General features: G+C 34.3%; 1 protein-coding gene across 17 annotated transcripts in view; it reads left to right on the top strand.

The window, feature by feature from the left end:
- The first annotated feature begins 9,442 nt into the window (after nt 1-9,442).
- LOC139504659 (serine/threonine-protein kinase D1-like) overlaps nt 9,443-22,767 on the top strand; it is a 72,988-nt gene continuing 59,663 nt past the window's right edge. For 10 of the 17 annotated variants that reach the window (XM_071294695.1, XM_071294691.1, XM_071294690.1 and 7 more), the window contains exons 1-2: nt 9,448-9,849; nt 18,966-19,104. In XM_071294695.1, coding sequence (XP_071150796.1) covers nt 9,712-9,849; nt 18,966-19,104 — 277 coding nt within the window. In that variant the 5' untranslated portion in view covers nt 9,448-9,711. Of the gene's footprint in view, nt 9,850-18,965; nt 19,105-22,767 lie in introns of all 17 variants that reach the window. The other 7 variants (XR_011659333.1, XM_071294699.1, XM_071294698.1 and 4 more) reach the window with 1 other exon arrangement.

The raw sequence follows: 22,767 nt of genomic DNA, 5'->3' as shown, positions 1-22,767 counted from the left end.
TAGTTCAGTTCGAATTCGTTGTATCTTGGATTCCATATCCCCCCTTTGAACCCTCTACTGACAAACTCGTACGGGTCTAGGGTATAAGTGCTATGAGCCATTTTAAAGGCAATAAGTACCTCTTCCTCTGGTATCATTGCCCATGTGGAGAATCTCTTCGTTTGGCCAGCCGGCAATAGTTCATTTTCGAATTTGTGATATACCAGGGTACCCCCCTTATCCTTTTCTGACTAACTCGTACGGGTCTGGGGCATAAGTGCTATGAGCCATTTTAGAGGCAATACCAACCTCTACCTCTGGTATAATGGTCGGTGTGCAGAATCTCTTAGTTTGGGCAGCCGGCAATACTTCAGTTCGAATTCGTTGTATCTTGGATTCCATATCCCCCCTTTGAACCCTCTACTGACAAACTCGTACGGGTCTAGGGTATAAGTGCTCTGGGCCATTTTAGAGGCAATACCAACCTCTACCTCTGGTATAATGGTCGGTGTGAAGAATCTCTTAGTTTGGCCAGCCGGCAATAGTTCAGTTCGAATTCGTTGTATCTTGGATTCCATATCCCCCCTTTGAACCCTCTACTGACAAACTCGTAGGGGTCTAGGGTATAAGTGCTATGAGCCATTTTAAAGGCAATAAGTATCTCTTCCTCTGGTATCATTGCCCACGTGGAGAATCTCTTTGTTTGGCCAGCCGGCAATAGTTCATTTTCGAATTTGTGATATACCAGGGTACACCCCTTATCCTTTTCTGACTAACTCGTACGGGTCTAGGGTATAAGTGCTATGGGCCATTTTAGATGCAATACCAATCTCTACCTCTGGTATAAAGGTCGATGTGGAGAATCTCTTAGTTTGGCCAGCCGGCAATAGTTCAGTTCGAATTCGTTGTATCTTGGATTCCATATCCGCCCTTTGAACCCTCTACTGACAAACTCGTACGGGTCTAGGGTATAAGTGCTATGAGCCATTTTAAAGGCAATAAGTACCTCTTCCTCTGGTATCATTGCCCACGTGGAGAATCTCTTCGTTTGGCCAGCCGGCAATAGTTCATTTTCGAATTTGTGATATACCAGGGTACCCCCTTATCATTTCTGACTAACTCGTACGGGTCTAGGGCATAAGTGCTATGGGCCATTTTAGAGGCAATACCAACCTCTACCTCTGGTATAATGGTCGGTGTGGAGAATCTCTTAGTTTGGCCAGCCGGCAATAGTTCAGTTCGAATTCGTTGTATCTTGGATTCCATATCCCCCCTTTGAACCCTCTACTGACAAACTCGTACGGGTCTAGGGTATAAGTGCTATGGGCCATTTTAAAGGCAATAAGTACCTTTTCCTCTGGTATCATTGCCCACGTGGAGAATCTCTTCGTTTGGCCAGCCGGCAATAGTTCATTTTCGAATTTGTGATATACCAGGGTACCCCCCCCCCCCTTATCCTTTTCTTCCTAACTCGTACGGCTCTAGGGCATAAGTGCTATGGGCCATTTTAGAGGCAATACCAACCTCTACCTCTGGTATAATGGTCGGTGTGGAGAATATCTTAGTTTGGCCAGCCGGCAATAGTTCAGTTCGAATTCGTTGTATCTTGGATTCCATATCCCCCCTTTGAACCCTCTACTGACAAACTCGTACGGGTCTAGGGTATAAGTGATATGGGCCATTTTAAAGGCAATAAGTACCTCTTCCTCTGGTATCATTGCCCACGTGGAGAATCTCTTCGTTTGGCCAGCCGGCAATAGTTCATTTTTGAATTTGTGATATACCAGGGTACCCCCCTTATCCTTTTCTGACTAACTCGTACGGGTCTAGGGCATAAGTGCTATGGGCCATTTTAGAGGCAATACCAACCTCTACCTCTGGTATAATGGTCGATGTGGAGAATCTCTTAGTTTTGCCAGCCGGCAATAGTTCAGTTCGAATTCGTTGTATCTTGGATTTCATATCCCCCCTTTGAACCCTCTACTGACAAACTCGTACGGGTCTAGGGTACAGGTGCTATGAGCCATTTTAAAGGCAATAAGTACCTCTTCCTCTGGTATCATTGCCCACGTGGAGAATCTCTTCGTTTAGCCAGCCGGCAATAGTTCATTTTCGAATTTGTGATATACCAGGGAACCCCCTCCTTATCCTTTTCTGACTAACTCGTACGGGTCTAGGGCACAAGTGCTATGGGCCATTTTAGAGGCAATACCAACTTCTACCTCTGGTATAATGGTCGGTGTGGAGAATCTCTTAGTTTGGCCAGCCGGCAATAGTTCAGTTCGAATTCGTTGTATCTTGGATTCCATATCCCCCCTTTGAATCCTCTACTGACAAACTCGTACGGGTCTAGGGTATAAGTGCTATGGGCCATTTTAAAGGCAATAAGTACCTCTTCCTCTGGTATCATTGCCCACATGGAGAATCTCTTCTTTTGGCCAGCCGGCAATAGTTCATTTTCGAATTTGTGATATACCAGGGTACCCCCCCCCCTTATCCTTTTCTGACTAACTCGTATGGGTCTAGGGCATAAGTGCTATGGCCATTTTAGAGGCAATACCAACCTCTACCTCTGGTATAATGGTCGGTGTGGAGAATCTCTTAGTTTGGCCAGCCGGCAATAGTTCAGTTCGAATTCGTTGTATCTTGGATTCCATATCCCTCTTTTGAACCCTCTACTGACAAACTCGTACGGGTCTAGGGTATAAGTGCTATGGGCCATTTTAAAGGCAATAAGTACCTCTTCCTCTGGTATCATTGCCCACATGGAGAATCTCTTCGTTTGGCCAGCCGGCAATAGTTCATTTTCGAATTTGTGATATACCAGGGTACCCCCTTATCCTTTTCATACTATCTCGTACGGGTCTAGGGCATAAGTGCTATGGGCCATTTTAGAGGCAATACACACCTCTACCTCTGGTATGATGGTCGATGTTGAGAATCTCTTAGTTTGGCCAGCCGGCAATAGTTCAGTAAGAATTCGTTGTAAACCGGATACCATATCCCCCCTTTTCACCCTCTACTGACAAACTCGTACGGGTCTAGGGTACAAGTGCTATAGGCCATTTTAAAGGCAATAAGTACCTCTTCGTCTGGTACCATTGTCTACGTGGAGAATCTCTTCGTTTGGCCAGCCGGCAATAGTTCATTTTAGAATTTGTGATATACCAGGGTACTCCTTATCCTTTCCTGACTAACTCGTACGGGTCTAGGGCATAAGTGCTATAGGCCATGTTAGAGGCAATACCAACCTCTACCTCTTGTATGATGGTCAATGTGGAGAATCTCTTAGTTTTGCCAGCCGGCAATAGTTCAGTAAGAATTCGTTGTAAACCGGATACCATATCCCCCCTTTGAACCCTGTACTGACAAACTCGTACGGGTCTAGGGTACAAGTGCTATAGACCATTTTAAAGGCAATAAGTACCTCTTCGTCTGGTACCATTGCCCACGTGGAGAATCTCTTCGTTTGGCCAGCCGGCAATAGTTCATTTTAGAATTTGTGATATACCAGGGTACCCCTTATCCTCTCCTGACTAACTCGTACGGGTCTAGGGCATAAGTGCTATGGGCCATGTTAGAGGCAATACACACCTCTACCTCTGGTATGATGGTCAATGTGGAGAATCTCTTAGTTTGGCCAGCCGGCAATAGTTCAGTAAGAATTCGTTGTAAACCGGATACCATATCCCCCCTTTGAACCCTCTACTGACAAACTCGTACGGGTCTAGGGTATAAGTGCTATGGGCCATTTTAAAGGCAATAAGTACCTCTTCGTCTGATACCATTGCCCACGTGGAGAATCTCTTCGTTTGGCCAGCCGGCAATAGTTCATTTTCGAATTTGTGATATACCAGGGTACCCCCTTATTCTCTCCTGACTAACTCGTACGGGTCTAGGGCATAAGTGCTATGGCCATTTTAGAGGCAATAATATGAATTGTTAATAATGACTCAGATTGGTCTCCATAATTTTGAAGAATCATATGTCATTGAAATAGTAATTGACAGTTGTTATTTTTCTGTTTTTTTTATTTCTGCAATTAACTATGTTTCTATTTTTCTGATATGTTTAAATAGAAAATACTGTCGTAATATTGTATGTTTTAGTTTCATGATTGGACTTTATTAGTAGACAACGAACAAATGACCATCAATTCTCTGTCATTCCTAAATTTCTATATTTAATCAATTTTTTAAATTTATTGTAGCTTACATTGATTTAATTATCACAAAATTTTAATAAGAACTGTTCTTTACTTTATTTGTTTGTTGTAATGTCCCGTTTAATTTCTATATTTAATTATATTTTTTTAAAACTTGTTATTGCTTTAGTTTACATTATTTCTCTAATCACAGAATGTTAAAAGACCGTTTCTTTGTTTTATATTTATGGAGGCATTTACATTGTTTTTTTATTACATTTACAATGTTGTTTAAAGACGCAGACCTTGAAGAAGACCCAAAGTTGATTCAATAAACGCGGACCTCGAAGAAGACACCCACTGACATGCCTATTTGAAGTAATATCAAATATAAATAGGAACGTTATTTAATTATAATTATCGTTCATAGTTTCTAACAACACTTCTTCGAACGCAAGTCATCTCATGAATATTATTGACGGCTCATGAATATTATTGAAGGCTGGCCTCATGAATATTAACGCCGGCTGCTATCGACGGCTAGATCCACACTAGTAAAATATTTACTTAATTTTATAATCTGTACAAGGACATCATTCGTAAATATAAATCAACATGCAGACATCCTATACGTTCGGGTATTTCACATCCAATATTTTATGATAATATTCTTTACAAAGCACAAAAATGTCGGCATTCACCTCAAAAGCTAACCAAACCTTTAAACAGACTTGTTATGAAAGGATATTGTTACGATACTGTTATCAGATCATTAAGGATTGCAATTTTGGTATTAATATTGGTTTACTCATAGGGTCTTTGTATCGGAAATAAACATAATCAATTTAAAACCAGTTGTTGGGATGATACGGGTTATATTCTTCTCATACATTTTATGATGGTATGATAATAAACCCCTAAAGGGAGGAATTGTACTTCATTTGCATATGATGAAGACAAACTTTTTCAAGCAGTTTAATTGAGGTATGTCAGCAGTCATGTCAGTAGCTGCTAGCAGTCCTTTGTTAATTTATCTATATTGTAATTTTACTTAGTTTCTTTTGTAACCTATTCTGACATCGGACTCCGACTTCTTTTAAACTGAGTTTTACCTTGCGTATTGCTATGTATTACGTTACTCTACATTGGCTAGAGGTATAGGGGTAGGGTGTTGATCTCACAAAACTTGTTTAACCCCGCCGCATTTTTGTTCCTGTCACAAGTCAGGAGCATCTGGCCTTTGTTAGTCTTTATGGTTTTTTTTATTTTTAGTTCATTCATATGTTCCTTTATATTTTGGAGTGAAGTGTGACGTCCATTTTTACTGAACTAGTGCACACTTTTGTATAGGGATCAGCTGAGGACCATCTCCATGTGCGGGATTTTCTCGCTGCGTTGAAGACCTATATATAAATAGGTGGCCTTCGGTTGTTGTCTGCTCTTTGACATATTCCTCATTTCCATTCTCAATTTTGTAAATTAAACTCATAAACAGTATGGCGAAGAACTACTTCTCCAGACAGTATAACTATGACACCGACCATATAGAGTAAACGACGAAAGCGTATGACGGTATTTCCATTTTTGAAAAAAGTTGAAATTGAAAAATCTAGTGATATTATCAGTACAATTTGATTTAACAGTTTTAAAACATCAGTATTTCCAGAAAAGCTAAAGGTTCCCCAGGTTGTACCATTATGTCAGGAAAACTATACATATGCTCGACAAAGGAAATTATCCCCTAATTAGTGTGATGCCAAGTATTTCTAAATTTTAGGAACGTGATATTTTATCAACTAGCAGTGTTTTTTCATAAACATTTTAACTCATATTATATTAAATGAATTTAGATCCGGGTATGGGTGTCTGACAAACTTCTTAAAAATATCAAGGATAAATAAAAGAAGGCATAGAACGATATTTTTGTGATTTTACTTTTTTTTAGCTGTATTTGGCAAAACTTTAAGGACTTTTTGGTCCTCATTGCTCTTTATGATCACTTCTTTTCTATTGTTAATTTATTTAAATTGTACTGTACTGTATGCCATAACCATTAAATGTACATGTGTTTGTGCTAAAAAAAAAATAATTGTCTAGTTGTCTCTTTTCTTGGCCTTTATATTTTTGATTCGAGCGTCACTGGTGAATCTTGTGTAAACGAAACGCACATATGGCGAACAAAATTTCAATATGTATGAAAAGTCTATTTGTTGTATAAATTAAAATTTGAAGCTTTAAACCTGCATTGTTTATCATTATATAATATGTCCATTATTTTTTATGTACATTAACACTGATACACAGCGATATGGGCGTTTTTCAATAAAACCGTAACTTTCAGACCTAAAAAAAAATGGAAAATCAACTTGTCTAAAATTTAATTTCAAGAGTTATTTTGAATACCTCTATTATAGACCTGTTTGTAAATAAAAAGTGCAATCTTAAATACTAGATATTATTTTCATAATTTGTGTACTGTTTCGTAGGGGACAAAAATGAAACTGCTTCTAAACACACATACTTTTGCAATTCTAAATGTTTCCTATAGACATTCCAGTTTGTTTACTTTATATACTAGAAAAATCTCATTTTTTTCTGAATTGGAGAACCATTTTTTATCGATAAAGATTAGACAGTACTTTACATATGAAGGTACAACTCATGTTACGTAGTGGACATTTTGATGCGTTTCGTAGTTGACAAAACCGTTTCGGAGTGGACAAAAAGTTTCGTTGTTGACATCAACCCTATTCTATGTTAATATTGAAATAATAAAAATTACATGAAACTAACCCTTGTTATTTGTTTTGCACGAATATAATTGAAAAAAAAGAGTTAAAAAAAAAAAGACTGCGTGGTAGTGGTAGTGTCCACTACGAAACGTTTTTCTCTCCCATACTTGTTTCGTAGGTGACTGTTTCGTAGGGGACATATTCACATGTTTTATTTTCCCCCCACAATCTCTATATTGCAATAGTAACAAGACTGATTGTATCCATCAAAGCATGTATTAAGATGTACACTATTTTTTGTTCATAATTTTAAAACCAGATACTGAAGGAGATTTGACCCGTTTTGTAGTGGACATTAAGAAAAAAACGGTATCACTCAAGACTTCGTGAACTTTGTCATTTCCCGTGTACTCTAGTATTTAATTTTTATGTGACAATTCTTTACTTATAAAGGTATTTTTCGCTGGAATTCCCTGATTGTCAAAGCCATGTGATTCGCTATGGTGGAGTTTACCGTGAAAAAAACGTCGCTCAGTAATTTTGAAATTCAAATTACAGTAACACATTGCTTAGGCTGAGGATGACAATCATGACACCATCAAAGCGACATAGGATTGAGCAAGAACGTATTGACTTCTATTTCACTATTCCACCAAACAAAAAGTAATACTCAATTGACTATAACACTCTCATGAAAAAAACTTCCACTGCAATATTATTTACCTACGAAAACATCTTTAACCCCAAACGCCCCAGCCTATTTTAAAATAACATAGCTGAGTAATGATCCCCAGTCAGTATAAGCTCTAGATATATTTTAAGTCTAAGGTACGAACCATTTAATTTGAGGAGACAGTTTGAGATATTTGAGAGAGAAAAAAATGACTGATTTTTGCCTTAAACAAAATTTTTGGCCGTCACTGGATTGAAAACAATAATCTTGTGCACTGTTTGCTATTAGAAACGAAAATTTCCAACAGAATTATTTAGCATTAAACAACATGATGAATAAAAACGGGATATTTTTTTTTGTGGCAAGGGTTTGCATGTCTGATCGGAATGTCTGTTTCGCCGAACTGTAATATCAAATACTTTTTCCAAGACCAGAATTCAACCTGTCTGCTGGGTGTGGCCTTTATGTCTCCATTTGTCGACCGTCATTCATAAATTCGATGTCATTTCAGACTCATTCGCAGGTTTTGGTTGATTTGGAAACCCTCACTTCCCTTAATTTTGTTGCGTGAAACATATCAACCAAACATTTGGATAAAAATTGCTTGTTTGTCTTTTTCAACTGGTGTCGGTCGTGTTGTAAATTTCATTGAATAGCTCGGCGTATATCTTGTTTACAACAAGAAATAATATGTGAGGTTATGATAACTTGAATTACTTCAAAACGGCGAGAATTTTCCATGTCTATTTTTTACTGACAATTCCCACATCAAACTTATCAGTACATAGCTTTGGATCCATACTATCACTTTATGATAGACAATTAATAGAGCGAATACAGCATCGAAAATGTCCAACCCTTACACTTTACAGCAACTACAAATATACATGTTCCACGCCAGAAACATATAAAATGAGCATATTACACTTACTTTATGTTTTTATCCCCAAAAAGGTCCCAAATTTTTTTCGCCTCGCTCCGCTTAGCGATCTTTAACTGCCTGAACTCCGCCCCCTTTTCAAAATACTGGACCCGCCCCTACAGGCGGTCTAGGGACATGCCATTTTCGTTGTTTTGGACCATTCAGGAATCAATATCTTTTCCCTCAGAGCAGTCTAAAAAAATAAACTGTTTCTTTGCTTAAAAATGATAACTACTGACTGCACAAAAAAATACTTGCAAAGATCAAACACATTTTTTTTTAAAAGTGGATGGGACAAGAAAGTACGTTTTTAAATATTTATTTTTTATTGCGGAAAAATATGAGAACACACGTGTCGAGGTTTACTAAACTGTTATTCCTTAGATACCAAGTGAAACAATTTTTCAAGTAATCTCGATGATCAGTGTGTTGTACACTGTACACTGAAGCAGAAAATTACAAGAACCTTTTCAGTGGCGGATCCAGAAAATTGAGGGGGGGGGGGGGGGGCGGACTGACTGTCTTGACTGACGGAAGGGGGCTCCAGCCTTCAGTCATGTTTTAGTCAGTGCTGAGACTACTATAACACATATGTAGTGTTATAGTAGTCTCAGGCCCATCAGTGTATATATAGCTCAACCAAATTTTTCTTATAAAAATTTTTCTTATAAAAATCATTATAGACACACGGTCCCAACACAATAACAAAATAAGACGAAGTGAAAAAAAACAACCTGAGATTAGTGTTTAAGAGAACTTTTATTGTTTACTCCTTATTGTAAAAAAAAATCTTTAAGAAATCGAACAATCCTAACAACCGGAAGTAGGCCTGTTTATTTGTCGTAACACAGCGAGTCAGAAACTCTTCACCTGCATGTTCCAATTTAACAATTTTATATTTTTATGTCATATGAATTAACATTTTTACAAATTTGAAATCTTGAGGTTAAATAATTTGAAATTGCAAATGTATACCAAAAACCTTTGATATTACGACAATATTATCACGTGGTACACCGGTGCCCTTTTCATTTTTCTTTGCAGAAATATGATTCTATTTATACATTGTCTTTTGAATTAATAAAAGAAAACAACAGAATTCAACTTATTTCTGTATGATTGGCTTTGGATTCATACAGAATTTGAACGGATTATCTTTACTGACCCAATTTCACCCAGCACCCGGAAGTCACCAATGAGCAAGATGACATTTTGATGAGGTGACAGCCAACATTCATGGGTGAGACCTTTCCACTTAAATATGGAGGACACAAATAGTGGAAAGAAATCTCTAAGTTTTCAGATGCAGATAGGTTTAACGAGAGATCAAATTAACGTAGAAGGAGAACTCACATTAGCAAGTCTAAAGGAAATAGCATGTTCTTTTGTCGACAGGAAGGTGAGTATTTTCCAGGTCTTTCAAAATAAATCACCTATTAAATAGATGAGATATTAATTTTCATTGGTCTGCATGCTATGAATCTTCAGAGTTTTATTTATACTCTTTACATATTTCAAGAAAGATGAACAAGGAACACAAATTTTTTGTGAATGTGTTTACATCATACATGCCATGGTAAAAAGTATATATTAATTTAAATTTAAAGTAGGGTGCTGGTGGTCTGTTTAACATCTACGTATCTACATAATACTTCTTAACTTCAATATGTTGAAGATTACAAGAAAGCACGTCACATGCTAGGGAAACAAATTAAAAATTACACGTATTTACAATAATTTCAAAAACATATTTTTGATTTTTTTGTATATACATTTGTAGATAAAAATAGAATGTTGATGAAATGAACTTCAAAAAGTTCTTGATGATGATCCTAACTTCCTAAGGTCAAATTTGACAAAACTTTAGTGGAATATTATGTTTTTGTAGCCTACATGTACAGTGGAGTCCCTGGTGTCCGTTCCACCCATGATATTGCGCATTAGCTGATTTCGTCACATAAACACAGTAACAAAAATAAATTTGATCATGTTATTGTTTTAGCCTTCCGAAGGGATATAAAAGAATAAAATTGATAAGTTCAAGAGTTAATTAATAACTGCAATCCCTTGATTTGCCTTATTTGGCCAATTTCTATTAAAAAAAAATACATCATGTGATAAAAATTGTTTTATTTAAGTCAAATTTATATAAGATTAAAATATTTTTTGCTCTGCATTCTTGGCAGTGTGCATGGTTCAAACTCAGCTATATTTCGTAGTACAAAATCTTTCCTTTATTCAGTATAAGCTATTTTTGGAAGGCATGCACGAAATCACCGGACATTGGAGGAGCTCTTAGAACAGGGGTTTTCCTAATTTTGGACACAAGATACATAAAATCTAGAGAATGAAACCATACAAACAGAAGCTTTTATAAAATAAAAGTATGTTATGAATGTGTTCACACAATATTATCCAATTATTGGTTTTATCAGTTGAATGAAGTGAAGTCATAAGTCTTAGGTACATGAATACACCGGACTGCATGTATATGTATGTTTCTGTATTATGAAATTAATTCCTTATTTTCATGATTTTTTAGTTCAAGATTAATAAACAGTAGTGGCAGATCCAGAAATGTCCTTAAGGGGGAGGGACCCACTGACTGCCTAAGAAGGTGGCCTACTCCAGTCATGGTTCAGTTATTCCTAATATAAACAACTAAATTTTTTCCTCAAAAGAGACTTCTGCACCCTGTGATCCCTCTTAATCCTCCTTTGGACTGTAGTCCACAATCATTCTATAATACAATGTACATGTATCTTAGATTTGACAAATTTGAATATCAGCTGAAATGCTGGATTTTCTGGATTTAAATAAATTAACAATGAAAGAAGGTATGGGTTTAGGGTCTCATTATATTACCAACCTTTCATTTGAGCAAAACCTTTAACCACTTTTTATGCCCCACCTACGATAGTAGAGGGGCATTATGTTTTCTGGTCTATGCGTCCGTCCGTTTGTCCCTCTTCAGGTTAGAGTTTTTGGTCAAGGTAGTTTTAGATGAAGTTGAAGTCCAATGGTCCACTAATCATAGAAAATGATAGTGGGAGTGGGGATCCATGTACTATGGACACATTCTTGTTTATGCTCCATTTATGGGCATTATGTTTTCTGGTATGTGCGTCCATTTGTCTGTTCATTCGTTTGTCTATCCTGCTTCAGGTTAAAGTTTTTGTTTGAGGTAGTTTTTGATGAAGTTGAAGTTCAATAAACTTGAAACTTAGTATACCTGTTCCGTATGATATGATCTTACCAATTTTGATGCCAAATTAGAGTTTTTACCCCATTTTCACGGTCCCCTTATCATAGAAAATGATAGTGTGGATGGGGCATCCGTGAACTAGGGACACATTCTTGTTTATACTACATGTATTTATAAATTTTACTCCAGCATATCAGCTGATATAAACTGGTAACTTACAAAAATGTATTTCATCAAACTATAGTTTCATTTCATTGGGCCTGATGTTATTCTAGCCCACTTACATGTACATGTATATGCCCAAATTTAAAGTAAATTTAGCCAGTATGAGTAAAATACTTTCAAGTTCATATACACATACATGTATATTATATACATTGCACATTATCCATAAGACTATTTAATATAGTAAAAATAGGACAGTCATTTATTTTACGGTGAGACTATCAGCTTGATAAAATAACAGGGCTTTTCATATACTTATACATGTACAAGTAATTGGATCTTTATTGACCTCATCATATATTTCTGAAAGTTACCTATTTACATATTCTCAATATACAGGGCAGTCCACTGGCCCTTCCACAAGTGCTGCCCTGTGTCCTTTTTCTGACACCCTCTGCCCTTTTTTGTAAGGCCATGCCGTTATTGCCATAATATTTTGATGAAAATACCTAATTTTACCTGTCTTCATAATTATGACAAGTTCTATGTGAAATGTTAGGTATTGTTCCTGACTGTATTGCAGATTTATTTGTTTTTTTTTCAACTGACATGCACTATTCATTTCACAAATAAGTAAAAATAATTCTTCATAACATCGATTTGCTCTGCATTGCAAATTAATCTAAGACCCACCTTGCATCAAAGTTTCTAGGAAAGACTGAGCTAGTAATATACCTCCTTGGTCCCTTAAATACTGTTACCCAAAATATGGTTGATTTTCATCTAGCATCAAAACTCTTAGCTGAAACCCCTGCAGTTTACTTATATGTAAGACAATTTTTGACATGCCCTTTTTAAAATATCAAACATCGTGCTAAAGTGTCCTTTTTATGATTGGTTCCCTGCTCTTTTGAAATCCTAGCTGGAACACTGATGAAGTTTTACCCTTGTCTGTCTGTATGTTCAAATTATATAGTTTACATTTTCTAACTTTAGTTTGCCTCAATCAATTGTTGTTCAACTTATACACAATGCTTATTACCACAAACGACAGATCAAGTTTGAGTATTGTGGCATCACTTTTACCATTCTAGAGTTATGTCCCTTTACAAATGATAAAACACTGAAACTCTTCCGTTCTCCATTAAAGTAAGTTTACAACAGTGATGGGTTATAACGTGTTTGAACTAATGCTGTAAATATTTCAATTTACAATTCAAGGGATTGGAAATAGCTTAATTGGCAAAAACAACAAGTCAACAACACATGCATTCTGCTCTAATCAAAATTTCTGGCCCTTTTTAAAGAAGTTTTTGTGGAGTCTGCGACTTTTGTTGCAGAAAGCTGGACATAGGGATAGTGATCCAGCAGGGGCGTTAACTTACTTCTTAAAAGCTATATATTTTAAATTGTAAGAGCTGGATGTTTCATACTTTGTACATAGATGTCTTATATGTTACGACCTTTCTGACTGTCACATCACTCACATGTCCATTGTCGTTGACCTCATTTTCATGTTTCAATGACTACTTGAAAAAAAAGTTAAAATTTTTTGTTATGTTAATTTCTCTCTTATTGTTAGTAATATAACTATATTTGATATGTGTGTACCTTGCAAGGTCCTCATGCCGTCAGACAGTTTTTACTTGACCTCAACCTCATTTCATGGATCAATAAACAAGGTTAAGTTTTGGTGATCAACTCCATGTCTCATACTATAAGCATTAGGTCTAGTATATTTGGTGTACATGTATGGAAGGATTGTAAGGTGTACATGTCCAACTAGCAGGTGTCATCTGGCCATGACCTCATTATCATGGTTTGATTGTCAAAGTTAAGATTTTGAGTTTTGGTCTTTTTTTCTAATACTATATGCAATAGGTCAACTATATTTGGTGTATGGAAATATTTTATGATGTAAATGTCAATCTCACAGGTTTTATTTGACTGTGACCTCATTTTCACGGTTCATTGCTCAGTTTTGAGTATTTATGTTTTGGTTTGTTGTTATTAAACTATAAGCAATCAGGGCAACTTTATTTGTTGTAATGAATGTTTGTAAGCTGTGCATGTCTGCCTTGGCAAGGTTCATCTGACCTTGACCTCATTTTCATGATGCATTGCTCAATGTTCAGTTTTCTTGGTTAAGTCTGTTTCTTAGAAACCCTAAACAATAACATGAATAAGTTGACCATATTTAGTGTATTGAATGATTATAAGGTGTACATGGATTTCTCCTCATTTATATGACAATGACCTCATTTATATGACAATGACCTCATTTTCCTGGATCATGATGAGTTTATGTGATAGTTGTTTGAAAGCTATATATTTAGGACTATCAACATTATATCAATGGTTTAGTAACCCTTTCCTCCATTGGAATTATTTTTTTACATACTTGATTTGCATAGGATTTTTTTCAGTAAAAAAAAATCGTAAGGTTAACCGTTTAAAGCGTTGATGCATTGTGAAAACGAATATTTCATCAATGAATTTGACGTCAGATATTCTCATGAATCTCCTTTTCATATTGGATACAATTTTTTTTGAAGTCTGATGCAGACATTTTGGAGTCAAAGCGTTTCAACTGAGGTACTACACTGGCGTCAAAAGGCGTCATTATGGAGTAAAGGGGGTGGAGTCAAAAGGCGTCATTATGGAGGCGTGACATTTCAACGTTTGCACTCATGTTAATACTTTACATGAAACTTGAAATAGTGATCTATTCCAGTGGCTTATGACTACCAATCAGTACATACATGTAGTAAGTGCTACACTCCATCAAACACATGTTATGAAACTTATATACATAACCATTATTACCACAAAAACAAAAATCAAGATTAAATTTTGGTGGCATCATTTTTACCATTCTAGAGTTATGTCCCTTTACAAATGGAAAAATTGATGAATTTTGGTTTCTCTTCTCTAACTTGAAGTTTGCCTCTGTAATGAAACTTATACAAAATGTTTATTTCCAAAGAACTCATATCAAGTAAGACTGGTACTGGTTGCCTCACTTTTACTGTTCTTGAGTTATGCCCCTTTACAACATTAGTAGCCAGCATGGGCATCATCTGTGTCCCATGGACAAATTCCTCATTAACTTTTTTACTGAAATTGCTCTTTATAATTCCTGAAAACAATTTGTCAGAGAGTTTATCTTACATGCCTTTTTGACCGTGGTATACATAGCTATTTATATAATTATACATATAGATAAGAGACAGTTAGAATTTTAGTCAATTTAGATCAGAAATGACTCTGAACTGTTGCATTGATAATGCCAGTTTAATCCATTTGATAATTGTATCAAGTGATCCATTATGCGTTACTTGAAATAGTATATATCTTGCTATGAAAAGACATTTTTGTAAGTGAAAAACATTTTACTGGAAAATGACTGGTTTCATCAAGTAATGATTGGAATAATCCCGAGATGGTTCCATTTGATTAAGTACTTTAAAATTTTCCAACTGCATATTTAGTTGTTTCATTGGCAATCATTCCACATCTTCTTATTTTTTTACGACCGCAATTTTTTTTTGTTGATCTTATAATGGTACAAGTATGATGTTGTTGTCGTCTGAAGACACATTTGGTTTCCAGACAATAACCTTAGTTTAAGTGAACTGATCTCTATGAATTTTTTTAGAGGGTTTAATACCACAAAAAGAAGGTTGGGATATCGATTTTGGGGATCATGGTCCCAACTGTTTAGTAGTTAGGGCCCAAAAGGGGTCCAAAACAAGCATTTTTCTAGTTTCAGAATAATAACTTGTGTACAAGTATTTTGATTGCTTTGGGTGTACATGTACTTCAATGTTTAATACCACAAAAGGAAGGTTGGGATCTATTGTTGGGGTTACACATGTATGGTGCCAACAATTTTGGATTTAAGGGCAAAAAAGAAGCATTTTTGTAGTTTTCGGACAATGACTTGTGTTTAAATGTATGGATCTCTCTGAAATTGTACTTCAAGGCTTCATACTACAAAGGAAAGGCTGGGATTGAGTTTGGGGGGATTTGTTTCCAATATTTTTTTAAAGAGTTCATATATATTTTTTCAAAATTTTTACAATTTCAAATTTTTTAAAAGTTTCAAGAAGAAATCTTTAATTGCACAGTATTGCACAATAGATTTGTAAGACCTTTGACCATATTTATTTTGTGTCAGAAATCTTAATTATGTCTAAAATTTGATCACAATCCTAATTCAGACAGTATCAAGCTTGAAAATTGTGTTTGAATTTGCCCCAACTGTTTAGGGTTCGTCCTCTGCAGTTGTTACAAGCTGGGCTCAGTGAAGCATTTTATTAATTATGTGATTTAAATTCATTGACAAATAATCTGTACAATGTACCTGTGTCAATGTGTCAATAGAATATACACAATGTATCATGATCTTCTTATTTTTATAAAAAAAAAAGTAAAAAAAAGTAAGTTATGATTGTTTGTATTGTCTGTAGGCTAATGTCATGTAATAGGAAGTTATACGTTACTTCCTTCATGTCAATTACAGCAGTTCTCATTAAAATATTATGAAATAGATTATTTATTATCCGTTCATTATCTTTACATTTGTACTATTATTGATGGATACACTTTTCTGTTGTTTATAAAAAGTTGCATCATGTAATTTTTATGCCCCACCTACGATAGTAGAGGGGCATTATGTTTTCTGGTCTGTGCGTCCGTTCGTCCGTCTGTCCCGCTTCAGGTTAAAGTTTTTGGTCGAGGTAGTTTTTGATGAAGTTGAAGTACAATCGACTTCAAACTTGGTACACATGTTCCCTATGATATGATCTTTCTAATTTTAATGCCAAATTAGAGATTTTACCCCAATTTCACGATCCACTGAACATAGAAAATGATAGTGCAAGTGGGGCATTTGTGTACTGAGGACACATTCTTGTTTTTCACTCATTTAATCCCTTGCAATTGAAAAAACTTAAAAACTTTAATAAATCCCCCCAACAAATCCCTGCTACACCACCAAACTCATCAACTAGTTAAAAATATAAAACAAAAGACTGTGTCACTGGTAAGGGGTATGGTATTGGGTTGGTACATGCATATGTGGCTGCATTAATATTTTTTTTGGAAAAAGTCAACCCTCCCCCTTTTAATGTCAATGAGTGTATGTATTTCAGTATTTTAATGTATTTTGTCTGCCATTTATCTGTAATAAACATACATGTTCATGTACAGACCATATACAGTGAGTGCATACATGTATAATATATTGTTTCTGTAATTCATACCGTTAGATATAATTAGGGATAACTTCAACAAAAAAGTTAAAAAGTAAGATTTAACAGAAAGCTTAGTAATGCACTGTCCAAAGTTTAAATATAGATTTAATATAAATCTTAAGTGGCTTTGCTTGTTACTGTGACATTGAAAGGAGAAATTTTCTGAGTAAAATTATTGAAAATCACATTTCATTATGATATCTGAATATTCTGAGATTTATGTGAAACATGATCTAAAACAGTGTCTTATCTTGTAGATTACAGGCTAAATTCTAAAATTGTAATTAAGTCATGACACTTGTGAGAGGTGTGGTTGTTAATTTAGTATATACATGTAACTTTACCCACCTCCTACACAGGTATACATCATGATAACATGCAAAACATTGATTAGATTCAACTTTAAACTTTAAAATGATTTAAATTTTATTTGTAACACATTTGAACTTCAAATTTTGATATACTCCAGTATGTTTCTAATTTCTGATTAATCTGAAATATTTATTTTTAGATTAATAAACCTAAAAATATTATATTGAGTTATATTTTCAATGATTTGTCAACTTTGTATCCTCTTGTTATACCGGTATATACATATGCATGTACAATTATATATACACGTATTTTTAAAATGATGAATTCTTTCAACTGTTATTATAATATGAGTGGTAGTTCCTGGTCCCAAGGAGGGAAATGTACTTGTTTGAACCTCTATAATTCTGAAGTCAGTGGATTTTCTTCTGAAAGAAGGGAAAGGGAATGAACGGTTACATTTGTACATGTCCACATTTCCTTTTTTGTCCAGCCTTCGACTTTAGTCGAAAAAGCGAGACTAAGCGATCCTACCGGCGTCGTTGTCATCGGCGTCGGCGTCCACAAATATTCACTCTGTGGTTAAAGTTTTTAAAATTTTAATAACTTTCTTAAACTATCCTTGATTTGTACCAAACTTAGACAAAAGCTTGTTTATGATCATAAGATATTATTCAGAAGTAAATTTTGTAAAAAAAAAATAACTTTTTCTGTATTTTACTTATAAATGGACTTAGTTTTTCTTCCAGTTAACATTACATACAGTCTGCAGTTAAAGTTTATAAAACATTTATTAGATTTATAAACTATCCTGGATTTTTTACCAAACTTGGAAGTTTCTTTCAATCAAAAGACAGTATCAAGAGGGAAATTTTTATTGATGTTTTTCCTCATTTTTGTTGAGTCTGCGATTAACAGCAAAAGAAGGCGAGACACTGGGTTCCGTGGAACCCTTACGAATTTTATTACTACTGAAGTTAAATAAAGCTTTGATTGCTTCAAATTCATACATTGCCACAACCAAATAAACTCAAATTTTAGAAATTGATTTCAGTAGATATAATACTAAGATGTATACATGTATGTCAGATAAGTCAGAAATGCAAAAGTTCCATAGAAAACAATATATACATGTAATGTTGGAATGATGATAAAGTACATGTAACAACATTTATAGGCATTCTTTGAGGACTCGACACTGTAATTAACAATAGATAGATGTTGACTATAAATATTGCAGATGGGCATATGACCCAAATTGCAATATTACTAAACAGAATTTGCAGAAATACTATTGCCTGTCCATATGAGACTTTCTACATGTAGTTCATTTAGTCCTGTCCACTTCAAGTTACAGTGTCCAGCCAATATGATTTTCTGTTGGCATGCTGTATATGTCACTATTGCAAAAACAGTATGATATATATGATGTATACAAACCATTTATTACTCTCTTCTTTATAAAGAATATATACAAAACTAAGCTCTGTCAAAAATATCACGTGTATTTAGAAATAGTAATACGTATATGTTAGCTTCAAAAATTTGTTAACAATTCTATGTTTGAATTTTCAGTTTCCTGAACACGGGTTTTACAGTTTGGTTGATAAGATTTTACTGTTTCGTCATGACAATACCAGTCCAAACATACTAGTACATATTTCCAGTCCAACTGATGTCAAAGATGGATGTCTTGTGGAAATTGTATTGTCAGGTAAGGACATCTTCTTATCTTCTTCTCACTCAAAGTTTGGATGCTCTGTTCCATTAGATTTCTGTAATTACTGTAAGATTCTGTTACCAACATATAGAAAATGAACATGTGTTTTTTGAGCAAAATGAAATAATATTTAAAAAATAGAAATGTTAACTTCGACTGTAATTTGAGTCCATTAAGCTAACCTGGAATGTATATATCCTTCAGAATTAGATTTCTGTAATTACTGTAAGATTCTGTTACCAACATATAGAAAATGAACATGTGTTTTTTGAGCAAAATGAAATAATATTTAAAAAATAGAAATGTTAACTTCGACTGTAATTTGAGTCCATTAAGCTAACCTGGAATGTATATATCCTTCAGAAGATCAAACAAGATTTTTTTATCAAAACCTGGAGAATATGAAATGCATAAATTTATTGCTTTTGTCATGAAACATACACAGTAGCTATACAATGATAATACATATGCATTGTCATGCTGGAACTGAAAATCATGATTATTTTTTAATCATGCAAAAGTACATTTTGTCTTTAAATGTGTTTATGTGAATTTGATTGGATAGAAATTGATATTTGTTACAATCTAGGTTTCAGACTGAGGGACAGAATTTATTACAGATATTACAACATACATTTTAACTGATGGCTTTCTTGCATGCATGTTCTTTTTTATTTAAGATATGATTGAAAATTCTACAACATTGCAGTTGATTTTTGACATGGTTTCATTTAAAGGATAGCATACTATACAATTTGATTGAAGGGGAAGACTTCAACAAATTTTATTTTTGATTTGGTTCACATAAAATTTATGGTAGCCAAGTTAGCATGTACTTTAAACAAGTCAATTGCCTTGTATTGTTAAGCAATTAATATTTCACCCTTACAGTTCTTGACAGAGTTTGATACTAATTAAATCAAATTAAACCATAAATGTCTTGATTGGGATCAATAAAGAACACCTTTGAAGAAAAATGATTTGGGAGTTATAACCTGAAGAAATATCTGTAAATATTGTCATTGTAACAGTACAAGATAAGATTTATATGAAAATATCTAAATTGATTCTAAAAGCAACTTTAAATTTTATAGACATTGAGGTCCGCTAGAATATATATTATGAGTGAAAAATTGCCATTTTTAAGCACATCTCTAACAGTCATGACTCCTTTGTGTATCAACAAAAAAATGCATGCAAGCATAAGATAAATAATAACACAATTTTTTTTTATTTTTTTTTTATCTAAAGCTGCCATGCACTGACACTCTGACTCAAAGGACACTGGCCATGGTCAAGTGTATACATTGTAGATGTATATAACAAATCTAACTGAAATAACAAAAAATTCTGATAATGTTTTTTGAAAACTTAAAGAAATCAAATTTAGGAAACATGCTAACTATAAAATAGCAACAATAAAGAAACAACTTCCTGATGTATATACAGTGTGCATGTTTAGTTTAGGGGATTTTTTTTAGGAAATGCTGCATGTATAATTTCCTTTTTTATTTAATTATTAATATTAAAGAGGAAGTAGAAGTATTGCTAAACATGATACTAATAATATCTTTTATGAGTCTAGTTTCCTAAATTTTAACAAAAATCCCCTCTAAAATCATGTACAAGGTTTAATTTCAATGTATACCTGTGACTAAGAATGCATATTGTAAATTGAAGTATCCATTTAAAGGTAAATACCAAAATGTTTATTTACAAAAAACTTATTGTACAATAAATAAAGAGCTGCTGAACAACGCCTCCTATGTTTTGTGCTGGTAGAGTTCAAAGTACCAGATGGTATGCAGGGTTGTCAGATAAAAAAAAAAAAAATTCTGCTACATTGTCAATGTAGCTGTTTTGTTCAATGTATAATTTTTTCAGTTATATATCTTTATCTTTTGGTTTCTGGATAGTTGTTTCCTCGACAATCATACCACATTACCTTATTTTATATACATAAGATTTTCCAAGTTTAGGTTTGGTCGTTAAGTTGAATTGTGATTAAGCCTCAGACCAGGCCTTGCTGATTAAGGGGTCCCTGTCTATGTATTTTTGGATAGGGTACTGGGTAGATATATAGATTGTAAAAGTTTTATCATGAGGGATTCTTTATACTTGCGCATTCCAGTCCTTTAGAATATTTAAGGATGGCTCATGATCAGCTTCCCTTAAATTTCAAATTCTGTCCTTGAGACATCAGAAAAGTAGATTTTCAAACACATTGGATATTGACATGGTATGTGTATCAGATAAATTAGATCAAGGCTGATTATCCTGTAAAACAATGTTAATCCAAGATATTGATTTTTACATACAGGATCATAACTTTTGTAGCCTGAGCAATTAAACCTTGATTGTAGTTCTTCATGAAAATTTCAATTGGTCGACTCTCAAAGGGATTACAACAAAGACTTTTGAATACAACATGCATTAGTTTTGATAAATTAACGTAAAATTTCATTAACTTGTGTATGGATGGTCGTCGCTTTTAAATAATTCTAAAGATTGCTCAAAACAAAATGATTGCTTTCTGTTTAAATGACAGTCTAGTGTAATTGTTTCCCCCCCCCTTTTTGAATGTCATCTAGATCTGTATGCATGTAGCTACATGTAGATATAGCTGAGTAAACTTTTTGGAATAATTATTTTTCACCCTTTTTTTGAATGTCATTTGTATAGCTATATGTACATACAGCGAAGTAAACTTTTGAGAGTATTTGTTTTTCACCTCTTATATGTACATGTATGTCATCTACATGTAGTTATGTTAACTTTTTAAAGTATTCTGTAAGGACATAATTGTGGTCAGTTGACACCAAAGTGGATCACAATCATCTTTCAGGACTAAGGGTGTCTGTTTAAATGTATTTTATTATGCTGACCTCTGTTCAAATAGATAGGACAAAGGGATATCTATTTGACAAGGGTGTCTCTTTTGGATCGCCTCTGTTATATATATATATGGACAGATATTTTTGTGTTGAAAAAAGAAAAATCCTTCACATGTTTTATTGACAATCTTCTGACTTAATTTTACAACCCTGTTGTCAGACCTACTTACAGATAATGAGTATAGTAATATGACTTTTATTTTGGTTTCTTTTATTTTGATTTAATTATGACAATTGTTCCTAAAAGAATTAATGAAAGTGATAGCTTTCTGCTAAGTTTTCAGCTATCACTAGGGATATTGTGATGATATTTAGTAATTATTTTTGTCATTAGAACATTCACCTTATCCCTTTCAAGTTTACCTATTTATGACTTAATTAGGATTTTAGACTTGAAAATGAAGTTTTTGTGTTTTGTTACTTTAAAACTGAAAATCAAAATGGGGAATGTGTCAAAGTGGCAACAACCTGACCAAAGAGCAGTAAACAGCATAAGGCCACCCATGGGTCCCCAAGTATGGTTGACCTACTTTTGATCGCATTTATTGGTAGCCTGAGGTTTACTTAAAACCCTTGCCAGACTTTTTTAATGTTTGCTTGTAATTTTGAATTATGACGTGGATAAACTCTGTGAATGATGCATGTACATGAAGATACCAGGTGCATGTACATGTGCAGTCTACATGGGGCATCTATTGAAATATTTACCTCCTAGTTCCTATAAACATTTTAATTTCAGATATTAAAAATCAATGTTTCATCC

Source organism: Mytilus edulis, unplaced genomic scaffold (assembly GCF_963676685.1).
Source record: "Mytilus edulis unplaced genomic scaffold, xbMytEdul2.2 SCAFFOLD_96, whole genome shotgun sequence".
NCBI lineage: Eukaryota > Metazoa > Mollusca > Bivalvia > Mytilida > Mytilidae > Mytilus > Mytilus edulis.
Note: the sequence above shows the minus strand (reverse complement) of the source record. Positions and strands in the feature narration are given on the sequence as shown.